This window comes from Vanessa atalanta, chromosome 8 (assembly GCF_905147765.1).
Source record: "Vanessa atalanta chromosome 8, ilVanAtal1.2, whole genome shotgun sequence".
In the NCBI taxonomy this organism is placed as follows: domain Eukaryota; kingdom Metazoa; phylum Arthropoda; class Insecta; order Lepidoptera; family Nymphalidae; genus Vanessa; species Vanessa atalanta.
In genome coordinates, this window is record NC_061878.1 from 3,186,282 (window position 1) to 3,204,492 (window position 18,211).

The 18,211-nt window shown below is 32.7% G+C and overlaps 1 protein-coding gene and 1 non-coding gene across 2 annotated transcripts in view; both read left to right on the top strand.

The window, feature by feature from the left end:
• The first annotated feature begins 539 nt into the window (after positions 1-539).
• On the top strand, positions 540-612 carry Trnak-uuu. Its single transcript has one exon. It is a non-coding gene; the product is annotated as a tRNA-Lys (tRNA).
• A 278-nt stretch (positions 613-890) lies between these two features.
• LOC125065756 (sodium-independent sulfate anion transporter-like) overlaps positions 891-18,211 on the top strand; it is a 32,646-nt gene continuing 15,325 nt past the window's right edge. Inside the window, exon 1 of the mRNA XM_047673557.1 lies at positions 891-1,523. Coding sequence (XP_047529513.1) covers positions 1,082-1,523 — 442 coding nt within the window. The 5' untranslated portion in view covers positions 891-1,081. The remainder of the gene's footprint in view (positions 1,524-18,211) is intronic.

An 18,211-nucleotide genomic window follows, 5' to 3' on the forward strand; every position in this document is an offset into this window, starting at 1 on the left:
AAACAGATAAATTTAACATAGCATTCAAATATATCAGGAATAATAACGTACTTAGATATCTAGTATTACGTCAGAATTTTAATGCGTATTTAGGCGCATAGCATAAATTTTATGTATGTGATGTTTAAAAGAATATTATAAATTGAAATTATAATTACAAAATGATTTGCTTATAAAGTAATTTTGATGAACAAAGTATTAAAACGCTTACTAAGTAAAAATCCTGTTTGTACTATCTATATATTTAAAAGTTTTAAATGAAAGTCGTTATTGCCTAAGTTAAAACATTCGAAGGAGAGTTTTAAATGAATTCTAAATACCTAATGTATTTTATGCAAAAGCAACTTTTACTATGAATAACAAATCAGACATCACCAAAAATACAGTTCAAATTTACGATTCCGCGTTAAGGAATAAATATCTTTATTTCGATCGAATAAGATACAATATCGATAACTTGGTAATATTATAGTGTTAACTAAAATAGAACGAATGTCGTTCATAAAAACTATACCGTTTTTTCGCTTCTTATGATACGAGCCCGGATAGCTCAGTCGGTAGAGCATTGGACTTTTAATCCAAGGGTCCAGGGTTCAAGTCCCTGTTCGGGCGGCCAGTTTTTTTATTATATTTTTTATACTTATTTTTATATATATGATATAAACAAATAAATAAATATTATTTTTTCTAAATTTTAAATTATTTTTAAAAAAACAAAATTATTCATTATGTAGAAAAATACAAGGAAATTCTCGTTATACTAAGAAAACATACAATATAGATAAATTCAGAGTAAAGTAACAATCCTTTTTCAAATAATAATACCGTATTATTTCACACCATTTCCCGTAACAGCCTGCCTTCTGCTACATTACAACTACACTCGCTCCACAACTCGACTCATTCGATCGCGACCACCCGCTGAAGCTACACAGCGAGCGCGACCGCGCTGACATTCTCCGTCTGTGATAGTAAAATGCCCACCAAACAATAAAAATTAAAACACAAACAGTGCCGTGTCTCTTTAAAATCGTTTACGTAAAATGTCTCGCGCGTCCGTTTTCAAAACATACTTCTAAACATGACCAAATATAAGCTGAACAACACGGGCCGGTCCTCTTCGGAAGTCACTCTCACGTCCTACATGGGTAGCACGGACAGCGAGAGGAAGGACGACAGATATTACCAGATGCAGCTGGATTCCAATGAGAACGATAATATATCAGAAACGAATCGTAATATAGACGGGAAGTGCCATGACTGTCCCGATTCGTGCGAATTTCTCCAAGAACCGGGCAAGATAGCTGCGTCGTTGGAGAAACGGTACGATAAGTACAGTTTGAACGAGTTAAAAGTTGAGAACCTGGGTAGGGATGCGTGTCTATGCGAGAAGTACAATGGGGGTTGTAAACTGTGCCCTCGTCCTAGTCTCGCTCCAACGCTGACGCTCAGCTTGGACGGCAACCATGGAAAAGATTCCTGTCTCGCATGCCAAGGAGCATCTTGCGGATCGCCCAATCCTAGTGAGTATTCTAATCTACAATATCATTGCGATTAGTTTAAATGCTGATAGATCTGTCACCATTTACTCACTCACTCACTCAAATAAATAATCAAAGGCATTTATATCATACAACAAACGTATTAAATAATAAATTCGAAGTCTACTAAATTATTATTAATAGCTTCATTTAATGTTAACTGTTATATAAATGCTTACAGAAAAAATAAATGAGGCATTTTATAAATACATAATATTTTTGATAATGTTTAAAAAAAATACAATAACAATACGGAGCGAACTCGACTGTGTCTAATTAGTCATTTTGCACGTATGGCAATCATCAATTTAAAAACATCGCGTTCATTTATATACAATAAGTTAATTCCGATCTCGTCTACTTAAATGTTTTATTGAAATATTTTTATAGACAAAAGTTAATCAAACGTATATTTCATTTGATCTGATCGTTGTAGCTTCCTAATCGTATATTATTCAAAAGAACAATGTCTGTTTAATATTGCAAAGATAATTCTAACTAGGTTATATATATAATTATTAATTTAATTTTGCTTTAGTTTATGTATTAGTAATAGTAAAACCTCTTTTAAGCCTTTTATGTTAATTTAAAAATTTTAGTAGGTACTATCGTTTTGAAGGAACTATTCTCAAACCAACATAATATTTTTTATTAATTTGTTTTTGTTAACTATTTAATGTTATGTTGTTTTAAAAATAGTATTAATTTAACTTTGCTAATTGAAATTAACGTATTAATTTAATAATTTATTTATTATATTATCATAACAAATTCTTCTTTAATAATTAAATAAATTAAATATTATTGTAAAATTTCATACAAAGTTACTTATTTCTGAATGCAATTAGATTGTTTAATTTCAATACAATCAATTCAATCATTGTTCCCAGGGTTTTTGGTATTTTAATAAACAATGACGACTCTTTAAACAGACAGTTCCTGTGTTAAGAAACCGATACTAACAGTATCTTCTTTACATTTCGGTACATTTATTGACTTCCTCTTGCAATTTGATTTGCGAACTGAAAAACTAAAATTACAATGCGTTTTTTGTAAGACCATTTGTCTAACATCTAAAATTATAATGGGCACAGAACAATACACTCACCAAGGATTTTGTTAGTTTTCGTTATCTATTATTGGTTTAAAAATGTTACTACATCGGTCGTCGTAAAATGGAATTGTGATAAAATTTCGTATCGTTTATTTTTTCAATCATTATTCGTATTTATAAATTGACTGGATGCAGTGGCGTAGGTATCGTAGGGCCAGGTGGTGCAGTGCAATACGGCCCCGGAGCTCAGGGGGCCCTCTAACCTAAGCTTTGAATAGAGATGATGTATGGATTTAGCCTACTAATGATAAGTTCAACTCACTGTATACTGTACCCTATTCTTATTCCTAGCTATAATTTTAAAGGGCAATATAAGTTAAAGAGGGGGTGTTTGTTTCTATGCATCAGATGCCTTGCCCGCTTAGCTGCCCACTGAATGTATGGTCTAGTTCTAGTAGATATAGCCACAGATCCCGAGATATATGTTCAACGCTAGGTATATTATAATTATATACATTGAGGTCTAAAAAACAATTTGCAATTCCACAAATCACGATGCACGATCGGAATTGTGATAATTCCGATCCTCGGGATGAAAAATTAACCAACCCTCCTCTTATGTATTACCCGTAGGGTCAATAAGACGAGTTGCTATAGGTATATTAAAATTAGTTTTAAGTTTTTCCGTTATCACTTTTTTTTCAATTGCAAACGGAAGTAATAAAATGGAAATTACAATAAAAGTAATGTCTATGTGTATAGACGTCATTATGTTATTAGACTTTGATAGTATATCTTATGATGTCCTCCTATCCAATTGTGATGACCAGGGTGAGAGTTGTCAACGAAGACTAGCCAACTGTACTGCACTGTATATGCACTGTCTATTCCTCGCACTTTCTTAATCCGATGGGCCACTAGACCGGCGGAGTAGTTTGATGTCTATATAACTCTAATTAGTAGCCGCCCGTAGCTTTACTTGCGCTTTAGGGATTGCGTCAGGTTTTATGCCTAAAAACGTAGTCCTTTCTTAGAGTTCTAGCTTTATAACAAATTTCATCAAATTCAGTTCAATGATTTGGCCGTGGGAGAGCAACAGACAGGCAGACAGAGTATTAGTATAGATAATTTAATCTTTGAAGAGAATTTAATATTTGTCAATCTACGATCTTCGAATTATACTTTGAATTGACGAATTACTAAACGTTTCCGAGTTGTATTATTCGTCTAAGATAGTCATTTGTTTTTTTTTTTTTATTTATATTTTCCATATCTTAAAAATTATAGATAAATTTGCACTTAATACGTTCGTAAGTTTATTTTTTATCTTTATTAATATTTTATAACGTATGTATGTTTCTAATATTCTTAACCTTTAATTATGCAATTATTTTCAAACAAATTCCGATTCGGCCTCGCTGAGCTTCCGTGATGACAACTTGCCTTAGTATATAATATACTTAATCATTCTACAATAATTATTTTTTATAAACAGTACTCAACCGTATATGAATAGTAAATATAGTAATTTAGACAAAAGTCAAAAAGCTTAAAAAGTGGATTGTTGCGAAATTCTATCAAATGTACTCCATCTTTTATATAATTTCACATAACATTTAGAGTATCGCATACAAAGTTAAAGGATATAAACTATAGTCAAGCAAAGTTGGTTTGGAAAGCGAACGTTTGTGTAAATGTGGTTTGGAACGCGTACCATTTCGAAAAGTAAACATATAACTATCTCTAATGTTTATACTAATTTGTCCTATAAATAAAAAAAACTAACGAAGTATGAATATAAACTAACGAAGTATTTTTATAAAATAAGTAAAAATCTTATATGTGCCAAATATTTTCATCGAGTTACTTGAAAAGGTTAAGATAAGGCTTCAACTTAAATTATTTATATATCTATAGAGTGTCGCACTACAAAAGAATTAAAACAAACGAATCAACTTTATTGTCTTGGTGTGCGTGACAGCGACGCTTGACACTCGCACCAAACGTCATACTACTTTACTAGTGTGCGTGTACTATATTTTTCGACACGTATTCAGCTCTAACAACAAGACATATAATTAACAATCAGATATTAAGCTTGATGATTATTGTTTATATTATTGAAAAGACAATATGGAATAATTGTAATTTACAAACAATATTGCACGAACAAATTTAAAATAAACATTGGTAAGTACGCTTAAGGAATAAATTATAGCCTCTTAAATTTCGTTAGTTTAAATTGACATTCAAATTTAAGCACCAATACAAATCCATTAACGTCGTGAAAAAATAAATAAAAGGTAAACTAGTATGATACGACAGTCTATCTATAGATCTAATCGAAGCCGAAGGTTGAGAACAAACTTCACAACAGGTAGTTTTTAAGTAGGTAATCGATGTCAAAGGTCAACAGTTACGTTCAGTCGGATAGTAATTATCATTAACGTCCTAATTCATGGTCGTACTGAACCTGAAAATCCCAGTTTATTCAAGAAAGACACGGAGCCGATTGTTTACACGTGCCTCGAAACAGTTGAGCAGGATTTTATAAATGTATATCAATGAAGTTTAGTAACCCCTTACTACGTGTTGTCCTTGCAATTGAAAATTTATAGAATAAGAAATTAATTATTTGTATTAAATAAATACACTTATAAATAATTATAGCGTGATTATAAAGTCTTGGTCATTGTATGTACTATATTGTATGTTAAATAAAAGTTAAAACTCGTTATTAAAAAGAGATACCTACATAATTCGATAAAATTATAAATACTTTATTCCTTGCCTTTATTTTGTTTTTTTTTTTTTGGGATTTGTTCATTTCGGTATTCGAGTAATTGATTTGGCGATTTTTATTACCTACTGCCTGCCCTAACATCCTCGGAAATATTTTGTCTGGGTAGGTTAAACGGGTTGTTCTATTTCAATGGGAAGAAATCTAAGATTTTACGTAATCATTGTCTTAAACACTCAATAAATTAGATCATGAATTGCTAGTCACCCCATACAAGCACTTTTTTTCGCAATACAACAATATTAAGACTCTCGTGTGTGTTATTTTAGGTGGTACTTAGAATATAATTACTAATAAAAAAGTGCCTGACACGAGATGTCGAAGATATGAGACATCTAAAATGTTTACAAATAAATTCACAACTAAATAAATGCCCATGGAATAATGAAAACGAAAAGATATATATCTTATTATTATTATTATATAAAGCAACGAAGTGAAACGCGTCACAGATACACAAAGAAGTATGCATTGGAGAAGAGCAAATAGATGACGGTATAAAAGAGTATCATTCCGTATGCAGTCACGGCATATAAGATGGTCTTACCGAAAATTGCGCGTCAATAATGTTTCACTTTAAAACATAAAATAACGCAAAGCATGATAAACAAGACATTAACTTATATATATATATGCAGTTCAGGCGAAGGTAGTAAATATCAGATTAATTCGCGGACAAAAAAGGGTATTGGTTTCAAGTTCATTAAAACTTGACAAGTACCTTCATAAAAATGTCGAAACATTTCAATTTAGATAAGAAAACAATTTTATAATATTGTGACTATCTATCTACTATTTTGCTATCTATATTAGATATCTGGCAACTTCATATCACACGTAGGATTGAGACGCTTCAACGTTGGCAACGATATGGTGTTAAAATCAATAGACACGTTTCAAAACGCAGGAACAAGCCGTATCAAAGTCAATGAAGTTTCGGATATGACAATTAATCTTAATGACTTTTATTGTGCAGATCCTGGAGGATCACATGTAGAATTATCAAAAAATATATTTCTTTAAATTTAATAAATAATAAAACAGATTAAAGATCATTTCAATAATAATTACTATAATGATGACAGATAATCTCAACTAAACAATCTAGAAGAGAAACAAGATATACCGCGCAAATGTGTGCATAAATTGAACTTTTTTTTTTAACACTTTCATAGCTCAGTGGACACACCAACTCGATCGTATTGGTGGATCAGGATCAATCTTTAAGTGCTTTATAACATGACAGGTTATATTACCAACTTCTTAACCATAGTGATAAACAATTTACGAAAATCTTTTGTATTCTCTTCCCGAAACTCGAAATTTTGCAGCGTTATAAACTAGCTAATATTATACACTAACGTGGGACTATAACTGTTATAACATATGACTACGAGGAGCATTATTGTCCTTGATTCATAAGTAAACAGATTTTTTACCACATAGGACAATGTAAAAAATCACAATATATATAATCAAATATCATATTAAATAAACTGGCATCACTAGATCGTTGGTCTAGTGGATAGGCTTACAAGGTCGCAGATCTCATTCTCCTATGTAGAAGCCACAAAAAACCAAATGATTTTACATTCAGAAATTGCAGCTAGGAATCTTGACATTGGTACTACGTGTGCCTCGGAAAGCATCTAAGCGAGATAATCGCTTGAACGCTACTGTCGTGTTGGACTTCTATCTCATCAAATTATAAGAACGAAAAAATAAGGAATTCATATGTGTTTGTGTGCAAAAGCACACGCTTCTAATCTATAAAACATCCTATACGGTCGACTCTCATTTGAGAAATCTCCAGCTTGTCGAAATCGCTCAGAGGAACATCACAGTCAATTTATTTGACTTAAGTTTTTTCAAATGCAGAAAGCCTTTGGTCTATTCCAACCACAAAAAAAATATATGTGCAACTTTAATATCGAATTGACGTGATATCGTTGGTCGTGATCGAGAATTATCTATGATATTGATTACTGATTCGCGAAAAAAATGCGTTTTAAATTTCGCCGAAGATTTAATTTAACTTAATTTTAAATATACTTTAAGGTCATAATGACTTGAACGGTTTTGCAAATAGGAAGTGCATGTAGTTTATTGTTAAAAGTAATTTCGTTCTATAATACGAAATTTATTAAAACGGAAATATTATTTTATATTCGTCACGTGTCACGCACTTAACTTATATTTTGAGTTACATTAAAAAGTGCAGTTGATAGTTGTTCTATCTCTGTCTCTCTCTCTGATCTATGAATAATATTATGAGTTGCTATCTCGCCTTGGCGTTAGATATGGCGATTGATTATTTTATAGCGGTAAAAATATTCTCCGGGATACAAAACCTATATGTCTAACCAAGGCTAAGGATATCCTTGTGCCGAGTGTCAATTAAGCCTATCTAATACTTTCTGACGTATACACAGACGTCATTTCTAGCGACGGTCTCCGTACGTTTGGATCTTTTAAACTACACAACGGATTTTAATGCGGTTTTTATAATATACAGAGTGATTTGAGCGGAAGTGCATGCGTTTAATACATGTGTATTATAGTAAGAGCCGAGATGGCCCAGTGGTTAGAACGCTTGCATCTTAGCCGATGATTTCGGTTTCAAACCCAGGCAGGCACCACTGAATTTTCATGTGCTAAATTTGTGTTTATAATCCATCTCGTGCTCGGCGTGAAGGAAAAAATCGTGAGGAAACCTGCATGTGTCTAATTTCAAAGAAATTCCACCACAAAATTGTGTATTCCACCAACCTGCATTGGAGCAGCGTGGTGGAATATCTCCAAACCTTCTCCTCAAGGGAGAGGAGGCCTTAGCCCAGCAGTGGGAAATTTACAGGCTGCTAATGTAAAATAATGTAATTTAAATGTATTATAGTAGAGAAAATCCGAGGAATTCAACTTTCATGGCTGGAATTATTTTTTTTTGTAGTGTTAGTCCTTCAGTCGAAAAGTTGTATAGACCCCATATTACCCTTATTGTACCCGTGTGAAGACGGATAGGTAGTAAGATATAAATAAGTAAATGAAATCTTTACTTTAAATTTCCTCACAAAATAATTATTTATATAAAATACTCAAATAAGTTTATATAAGTAAAAGTTAAAAAATATTTCGGCAGTTTAAACCATGACCGTGTGGAATAAAGGGTAGGCTAGCAACATTTCCCCATTGCATCACAATGATAAACTTACCTCCTGTCACCAGCGTAGACAATTAACAACAACAAATAGCGTAGACTTAGGGTGTTTGTTTAATAACAGTTTTTGTACATTAATCCGAGAGATAATCTCTAATAAACAGTGTTGCAACGGTAAGCAGTATAAATATATAATTTAAAATTAATAATCGTAAGTTGTTAAGTCATTCTTGAAATGTCAAAAAAAGATATTTGACATTGACTGCGATAATATTAAAAATAATCTTTTATAAATACGCACACATACAAACATGAAACTTATTCAATCGTTGAAACAGGTTAATTGTTAAGTTGCAAAATATTACCAACACAAAGTAACAGGTGTTATTGAATAAATAAAAATGAAATAGCTCGATACGAGGAGTAATTTATCGATATACGGGCAACTGCATTCGATTCGAATCGAAGCGACTTTATCGTCCTTCAGTCCGAACCTTTCATCACGTGACAAATAAAATACCCAAGTACTTTCCATTCTAACCACAAGAGGACAAATGCCAAATAAATGACATTTGACATCGAATCGATTGATCTTATTTATCGAGTGATATTATTTATCGATTTGCGAAAAAATGACGTTTTGCTCGTCGACGTATCTGGAAGTTTGGAAGTAAAATTATAAATACGTAGTTAACGCAATATAGCTAAGCTATTAGCAAATCGCATGAAATAATTAAATCTAAGGTTTGTTGGAACAAAGTTCTTTTTCGCGGCTTACAGTAGAGTGAACTGGCGTGAAGAAATAGTCGCGGGAGGAAAAAGGCATGTAAAGAGCATTTATATTAAGTTGGTGCAGTCAAATAATACATAATACCTAGCGACAGCAGCTTTGTTTCTCTTCTTGGGTCTAATATTATACTATATTATAGAAGTATTTATTATTCCTTTTTTAATTGGAATAGGCTATAGCAAGAAGTATTCGTTAGGTCGTGATTAAAGATCAGCTAGAAAGATAAAAGAGATCGCTTCGACTTAAATCACTTGTTTACGTTTGCCGACGAGCATCGTCTGCCAACTTTGTTGTGTATAATAAGTTAGCTGAATTATATTTAATACAAACCGATTATCTGAATAACTAAATAACGAAATTAAGAAATGTTTTATCAAAAACCTACCTACACAAAATTGAAAACGTTGTTGGAAATTTTATCGTTTGTATGCTTCACTTACTTATGCGACCAATTTAATTTGAGCAATAAAAATGGATTTTAATTACGTAATATTACGAAAAACGTAATATATTCGTTGCTATATTGTTCTTGCCCACTAATACCACTGCGTGAACGCAATCTTCTGCACGGGTCGACGAGACTGCGAACTTTGGATCTTAGTGCAGATAAGTAATCTAACTTAATACCAGACTGCTCCAAGATACGGCTATTGGTATAATATCCAACCGTTACAAGTATAAATATATAGAGTTAAATTAAAATCAGTCCAGTGGTACTCCAAGAATGCGCATGCGACGACATACTGTTCATGTTATCTCTCTAACTCAATGAATGCTCGCAAGTATTCGAAATCTGTAACATTATTCAACCACCAAGCGGACAATGTTATGATGACAACATTGTTATTTAATAATAATTATTTTTATTTTATAAAACTCATAGGACTTGTTTTTGCGACGCTCAATTTCCTGAGCCTGATTAGAGAGGCTAATTAAGTTTTTATGAGCTAATTGTGACTTCAAGGCAGTCGTTCGAGTGAACCTTCCTTTTACTCTTAAGACGTTTTTTTTTTTTTATTTCTTATATTTATTATTTTATTTAATTCATTGTAAATGTAACAATAAGGTAATATGTGTGTATTCATTTTCAATTAATGTTCGCATTACGTTAAGTTGTCAATTTATAACCTTATTTTTTTAATTAATGAATTAACTTATTTTAATGTAATTGGAAAAGTTCTTTTTTACATAATTTGTCGTAATTCAGTGTCATCCTCGTAGCACAGAGAAACGGTAAAATTTTAAACATAATTAAAACGAAATGTTACATACAACCTACATTAATTTTAATTTAAAAAAATAAATATATTTTTTGTTTTTTTTTTAAACACCGACATTGAAAAGCGTGTTTAAAAAAAATTGAATTTGTATTGCTTTTTTTATCCGTTAGTTATATCGCGTAACACGACTAGTACCCGTAGTGTATAGCTAGAGTGATTTCTATCAGTTAAAACCGGTAGCGCTCAGCTCCTATCAACGTCCCCTTAATCGCGTGTCTGTTCTGACGAATACAAAGTGCGGTCAAAAGGAAGTCGTTAGTCTTAGAAGAATCACATTCTATTTTTGAAAAATAATATATATTAAGCATAACGTTTTCCTGTTAAAATAAAATGATATAAATACTTTTTGGAATGAAGTTCTTTTACGCAGCTTACAGTAGAGCTAACTAGCGAAAAAGCGTTATCCAGGCGACTTTTGGCTCTCTTTCTTTTCTTTCTGTCCTTTTCTATTATGTTCCGTTTTATAAAATGTTATTTAAACTTAATTTTCGTTATTGTTTTAATTCACACGGAGTTTTAAATAAAAAAATATTCATTGTCATTTATTATTGTCAGACGTTGTTAATTTATTTTATTGCGTATGTTATTTCATATATAATATTATTATAGTGAAAGGAACTAGCTGTCCCACGATACCTATCGATTATTTTTTTTTGTTGTTATAATATATCTAATTTTAAAACCAGTCTTTGATATAATGTGCAGTTTTGAAAATGATTATTTCAATTATTTTTTTTATTTTTTTTAATAAAAATATAAAATGATTGAATTTAAAATAAACCAAAATAATTTGATTAAATAGTACGCTCGACTGCCCTCATAGCAAGAGTAAGTGGTATTTATTATAAATATTTTAATACCTATACATATAATAGTGAGCTAAAACTCTAAATGTTACGAACGCGATCACAAACGTGTGATTACGCGAAGCGTTACGTTCCGGCCGACTGACGTCGTGTCATCACGGAGTATTGTACTTTTATGGTTGCTATATGAGGACTGAAGATTTAAATTTTTGGTAAATAAAAACATAATATCTCAATATAATATAATATGCAAAATAGCGTAAAAACAACGTATTAAGTTGCATAGAGGTAAAAAATTATATATTAATAAAAGTGTCAATTATTACTAAGACAGGTATTTATAGGTTTATAGGAGTCGCTTGTTAAATTAGCCCAGCGGGAGCCAACTTGTCTGGAAATAAAGGAAAATTGATATAAATGATCTCTTCAAATCGATATTTTTTATAAACTGATATCATAAATGCAGTATCAATTACGCTTAGCGAATTCTAATACAATTTAAAAAAGATTTCGATAGTTCTCAAAGGCTCTTTTTTATGATATCGGTAGGCGGACGAGCAAATACTCAGGTCACCTGGTGGTAAGTGGTCACTACACCCCATAGACAATGGCGCTGTATATCAACCAATCCCTAGATCACCAATGCGCCACCTACCTCGGTAACTAAGATGTTATGTCCCTTGTGCCTGTAGTTACACTGGCTCACTCACCCTTCAAACCGGAACACAACAATACTGAGTACTGCTGTTTGGCGGTAGGCTGATACCTACCCAGATGGGCTTGCACAAAGCCCTACCACCAAGAATAGCCAATAAAAATATAGAATACAAATACTTTACTCTCGGGACGTGTAATAGCCTAGTAGGTACTAGTGTTCGCCTAGTGGTTAAAATTCGATCATAATAACTATTTATGAAATCATATATGTATTTAATTTTTCCAAATTTCTTTTAGACTACTTATATCGCCAACATTTTCTCTTATTACTAAAATTGCGCGACAAACAACCAAACATTTTTCTCTTTGCCTTTTTTTATATAGATAATAAGCGCAATCATCAATTGAATCCTCAAGGCCCAAGTGTTATATAAAATAAGAACTATCGTACCACATTCGTCAGTATATCTACTAGTAAAAGCGGTCACGTCCAGTGAGTCATGATCATACGACGCTTTATATAGAATTTCTTTATTTGTATAACGAACAACCCTCGACCTCTAAGCAAATGGTATAATTATACGGTAAGGTATACCGGTACTTCACCTGAGTGGCAATTTAGAAGAGGTGTGAAATTCGTAAATAAAACTTGTTTCGAAAATTTAACAAAACATATATTTATATTTGAATCCAAATAGCATTGAATGATTCAACACAGAATGTCCGAAATATAGGTAGGTCCGATCGACATAAAGAAGAAATTGGGACGGAAATTGTACCCGTTCGATGTCGGAACGGGCAGTTGATAATTATTAGCATTAGCAGCCCGTAAATATCCCACTGCTGGGATAAAGGCCTCCTCTCCCTTTGAGGAGAAGGTTTGGAGCATATTCCACCACGCTGCTCCAATGCGGGTTGGCGGAATACACATGTGGCAGAATTTCGTTGAAATTAGACACATGCAGGCTTCCTCACGATGTTTTCCTTCACCGCCGAGCACGAGATGAATTATAAACACAAATTAAGCACATGAAATTTCAGTGGTGCCTGCCTGGGTTTGAACCCGAAATCATCGGTTAAGATGCACGCGTTCTAACCACTGGGCCATCTCGGCTCATGTGGCAGTTGATAATATAGACAATGAATATATCGAAAATTAATAAGACTAAAGAAAAAATAAATTTTGTAATTTTTTATTTAATATTTATTCCACAAAACAAAACAGTGTGCTAGTGCTTTGTTATTGTTATAAAAGGGATTTATTCAATTTTAAATATGGTGTGTTTGTGTGTGTGTGGGGTCACATATATGCCTATTATGTGTCTCCCCATTTCAATGTTAGCCTTTTGACTTAACATACGTACTTTCATTCAATTTTTTTCTTCCCAGTCACTACTTACTTACTTACTCTTGTATGATGAATTTTCAAAAGTTTCGTAACACATATTTTTCCGACCTTATCACTACATAGCGATCTCTTCCAGGGAACCAACGGTGTGGGTTAGGATAGCTCATAGAATATGAGGTGGGTGGTACTGTAATAATGAAATAACATGAATCTATTATTACTAGCTTAACTATGTATTATGAATACTTAGTATGTTCTTCCGCATACACTTCTCAGAATTCGATTGCAACAAACTTATTAATATGAAATATATATATACCTCCGTGGTCAAATAGGATGTACACCGGATTCCTGGCCGAGTCGATGTAGAAAAATTTCATTAATTTTCTATGTTGTCTTGGGTCTGGGTATTTGTGGTACCGTCGATACTTCTGATTTTCCATAACACAAATGCTTTAGCTACTTACATTGAGATCAGAGTAATGTATGTGATGTTGTCCAATATAAAAAAAAAAAAATATCTTATTACATTAAATGCGATCGACAAATATTTCCAATGCTATTGTCAGATGTTTCTCTAATGGCGTAGGAGCTATTTTTCAAAAACAATTGATGAATTGATTACAGGTTGCATATTTCTAAATGAAATGGTATTTTTTTTTAACATTGGGTTCACAATAGAAATTAGCTGAAAACTTATTTTGACAGCATAATGTTTTGTCGGCCGTAAAATCCACCAGCAATTAATGGTTACGAAGTAAATCAAATATTATAAGAATATAAATAATAATCCATTATTGTTGCATAATTATGCAAATGGTATTGTTGGTATTGGTATATATTAATTTTAAAAAAATCCTATTAATATGTGATATTAGATTAAGTAAGTTATTTTTTCCATTTACCAAAAGCAGCTCAATTTACTTTGTTTTCAAAATAAATTTTGGAGCGATAACCAAAACCGCTTAAATTAGCTGACCGTTTAAATAACAGGCTTTCTAAATTATTAGCTTCCATGCGCGATACAGGTTTTCTCACAACATTTTCTTTTACCGTCGACGACGTTATCGTTAACGAAAATCAGCCCAGATAAAGCAATTCAAAACTCAGTGTAACTTTTCTGGGTTTGAACGCGTCACTACAAATATTATTAGTGTAATGGGGTTTTCTTTTATACACAAATTTAGAAATTAAAAAAAATCTTTTTCTTTTGTATTCAGACAGACAAATGAACTTGAATTCTTGAAAGGCAATATTCTACCGTCTACTTTGACATATTTACTGTAACTCGATACCGAGTCTTGAATTGATTTCAAGCCACGATTTTCTAGATTTAGCATGTTAATGAAAAGGCTAGTCTGACAAGTATGTCTGACGTAACATAGTTGGTATGTGGCTTTCACCGGATGACATGAAAACCTATCTCCTTATTCTTTACTAGAACACGCACTCGATTTTGTTCACGTTTCTCTGACGCAAATACATGTACTGTAATAATATATTTTTAAGGCAAATAATTATTGCGTTTTGGAGGGAAATTTTTGACATTTAACAGATAAAATATGCAACGCAATCCTATCGAGCCGAGATTATTAACCAGAAAAAAAACTTCGTTCAAGTTCAGTTAAATAATAATAATATATTGTCCGGCTGCCGCGTTGCTTTTACGGTTGTTATGGTTTTTCATCCTCAGATCCCGAGTTCGAAAAGTTGCGAATAATCTTACCTTTATTTGTTTTGTTTGAACACGAATCAACAATTCTTCTCATTGAAAAAAGTCCAAGAAACTAGCAATTATATCATTTAATTATTATAATTTTTATTTACAATTGTTTTATAATGGCGTGCACAAAAAGTAAGTTAATTGTTTATTTATTTACAAAGCACAAAAAACAACGGACTTTGGTTTGAAGGCTTTATACAATACTAGTTTTCACTTGCGGCTTTGCTCGCATTTTAGGAGATAGTCGTCTGATATTAGATATATGAAAGTACCTTATGACCATTCTTGAAATTCAAGCTTACTTCGTAACAAATTTCATCAAATTCGGATCAGTGTTTTGGCCGTGATAGAGCGACAAACAGACAAAGTTACTTTCGTATTTAGTATAGATAGGAATAATTGATAGATTTTGGTAGAATTATATACAAAAAAATATATATGTATTATGTATGTTTCTTGTTTCCGTAATTTATGAGTTCAATTTGAATATTTATATTTTAAATTAGAAATAACTAGCTCAACCTGCGGCTTTACCCGCGCGAAATTTATAAAACTTTACCAGATCAGTCAAACCACATTTTACCCTTCGCGGGGTGAATTAAAAAAGTAACGTATATCCTTCCCTGGGACTCAAACTATCTCCGTAACAAATTTCATCTAAATTATTTCAACGGCTTAGGCGTGACAAAATAACAGCAGAGTTATTATCGCATTCATAATATTAGTATAGATTTAGTGCCTATACTAAAACTTTAATGCAAGTTATATAAGTACGCTAGTTAAAAGTATACACGTGATCCACATTACGGAGTACCTATTATATTTTCTTAATAGCTGTGCCCGCGACTTCGTGCGCGTTTGAATTTAACAAAAAAGTTATTGTTGTAGCCTAAGTTACTCCTTATAACATCAGCTATCTGCCAGTGGAAGTCCCGTCAAAATCGGCTCAGCCGGAACAAACAGACAGACAAACAAAAATTGAAAAAAAATGATATTTTGATATATGTACCGTGTATAGACATAAGAGCCGAGATGGCCCAGTGGTTTGAACGCGTGCATCTTAAACGATGATTTCGGGTTCAAACCCAGGCAGGCACCACTGAATTTTCATGTACTTAATTTGGGTTTATAATTCATCTCGTGCTCGGCGGTGAAGGAAAACATCGTGAGGAAACCAGCATGTGTCTAATTTCAACGAATATCTGCCACATGTGTATTCCGCCAACCCGCATTGGAGTAGCGTGGTGGAATATGCTCCAAACCTTCTCCTCAAAGGGAGAGGAGGCCTTTAATCCAGCAGTGGGAAAATTTACAGGCTGCTAATGCTAAAAAAAAAACTGTGTATAGATAGGTACATATGCATTAAGTTAAAAGCCGTTATTTTAATATAAACAGACACTTAAATTTTATTATATGTAATAGATAATAAATTTGAATTAATATATCATTTAAATCCATACATTTATAGTATACGAGACTCATTCTTTAATTTTTTTATGACAAAATACGCGAAATGTGGACGTTGATGTTATTGTGGTAGAAACCTTCACGCATATGGCCACAACAACTATACAATGTTTAACCTCCATCATTTAATTCCTCTACACAAATACATAGAATACTAACAATAAAACTTTACGCCAACTAATATATTATTTTATTATATCCATCACAAACTTTCCAAAACTGTTTATACACCAGCATTTCGAAGATAAGAAGCGCATTGTTATTCCTTATTAATTTTTGACATATTTAAAGTAATTCAAACAAAATAACATAAATTAATCGAAAATATTAATGAAGAATATAAATAGTTATGTGGCACTGGCACCTGAAGTTCGAATCTTCACTAAACCAGCCAAACCTTCTCTATCACTGGGGGATTCAGGGGATGCAAATGCTACCATACTGATAATCCGACAAATCTTACCTACTCGTAACCTTAAGTTTTATTTTATTTTTAATGGGCATATGACTCCTCTCACCTGATGGTAAGTGGTAGTGGAGTCCAAAGTGAAGACGGTTAGTAGAGTCAGGGAGAATGAACTGCACTAGTCGCCCTCGCCATGCCGACTCGCAAGATGCCAATTCACTCCACGTTTGAAGGAGCTCAGGTTATGAGAGGAGGGGGACACGTGTGCTGGTAGAGAATTCCATTTTTAGCGGTGCGACAAAGAAAAGTGATGCCAGATTTCTTAACTTAAATCGACGAACATTAACTAAATATCAGTAAACAATCATCCATAATTAATCTATAAGATGTTTATAATTTTGTATAGAATTTGATTAATAACGAGAAGCCGTGATGTAATATTTGCGTATTAAATCATTACAAAGACCAGTCCTTCGACTGAAGTATCGTGTCTTGCGTCACTTAGACACGAAAACGTTATTTTAGAGTGAGGCTTTTATATTTTGACGTCGCTCGCATTTTAGGGATTGTTCGTCATTAAGCCACTGGGTCATCAAGATCAAGGTCTTAATGACCCAGTGGCTTAATGCCATCCACTAGGTCAAAATTCACTGGTAACTATTGCTACCGTTGAGGACAAGCCAAGGAGGAATTCCTCGAGGCCCGTACCCGACTTGACTTAGACCAAGCAAGAGGAACCCACTCTCTCTTAGGTTTCAAGCTTGCTTTAATGCAAAATTTCATCAAATTCAATTGTTTAGACGTGAAAGCGCAGCAGCTCAAATCTTTTTACCTACAATAATTGACAACTTGATGTTCTTAAAAAAATCTAAACCGAAAAGCCTCGAAAAATCTCGCGAACTACACCCGAACAAGTTAACTACTATACTATGGAAATTATTAAAAGTATAAATAATAATTAAGCCGACCCTAAAATTTACTATTTATAATTTATTATTTGCTTTTTACCGAAGGTTAACAATATACACGTTAAATACACATACTCGTATACCTATATATTGTATACACAGACATACACACACACACCATATGCATACACATATACACACACATATACACATTTCAACTAACCGTGAACAATTGACAAGTTGGCTTAATAATTACATGTAATCATGGCTCGAGTAA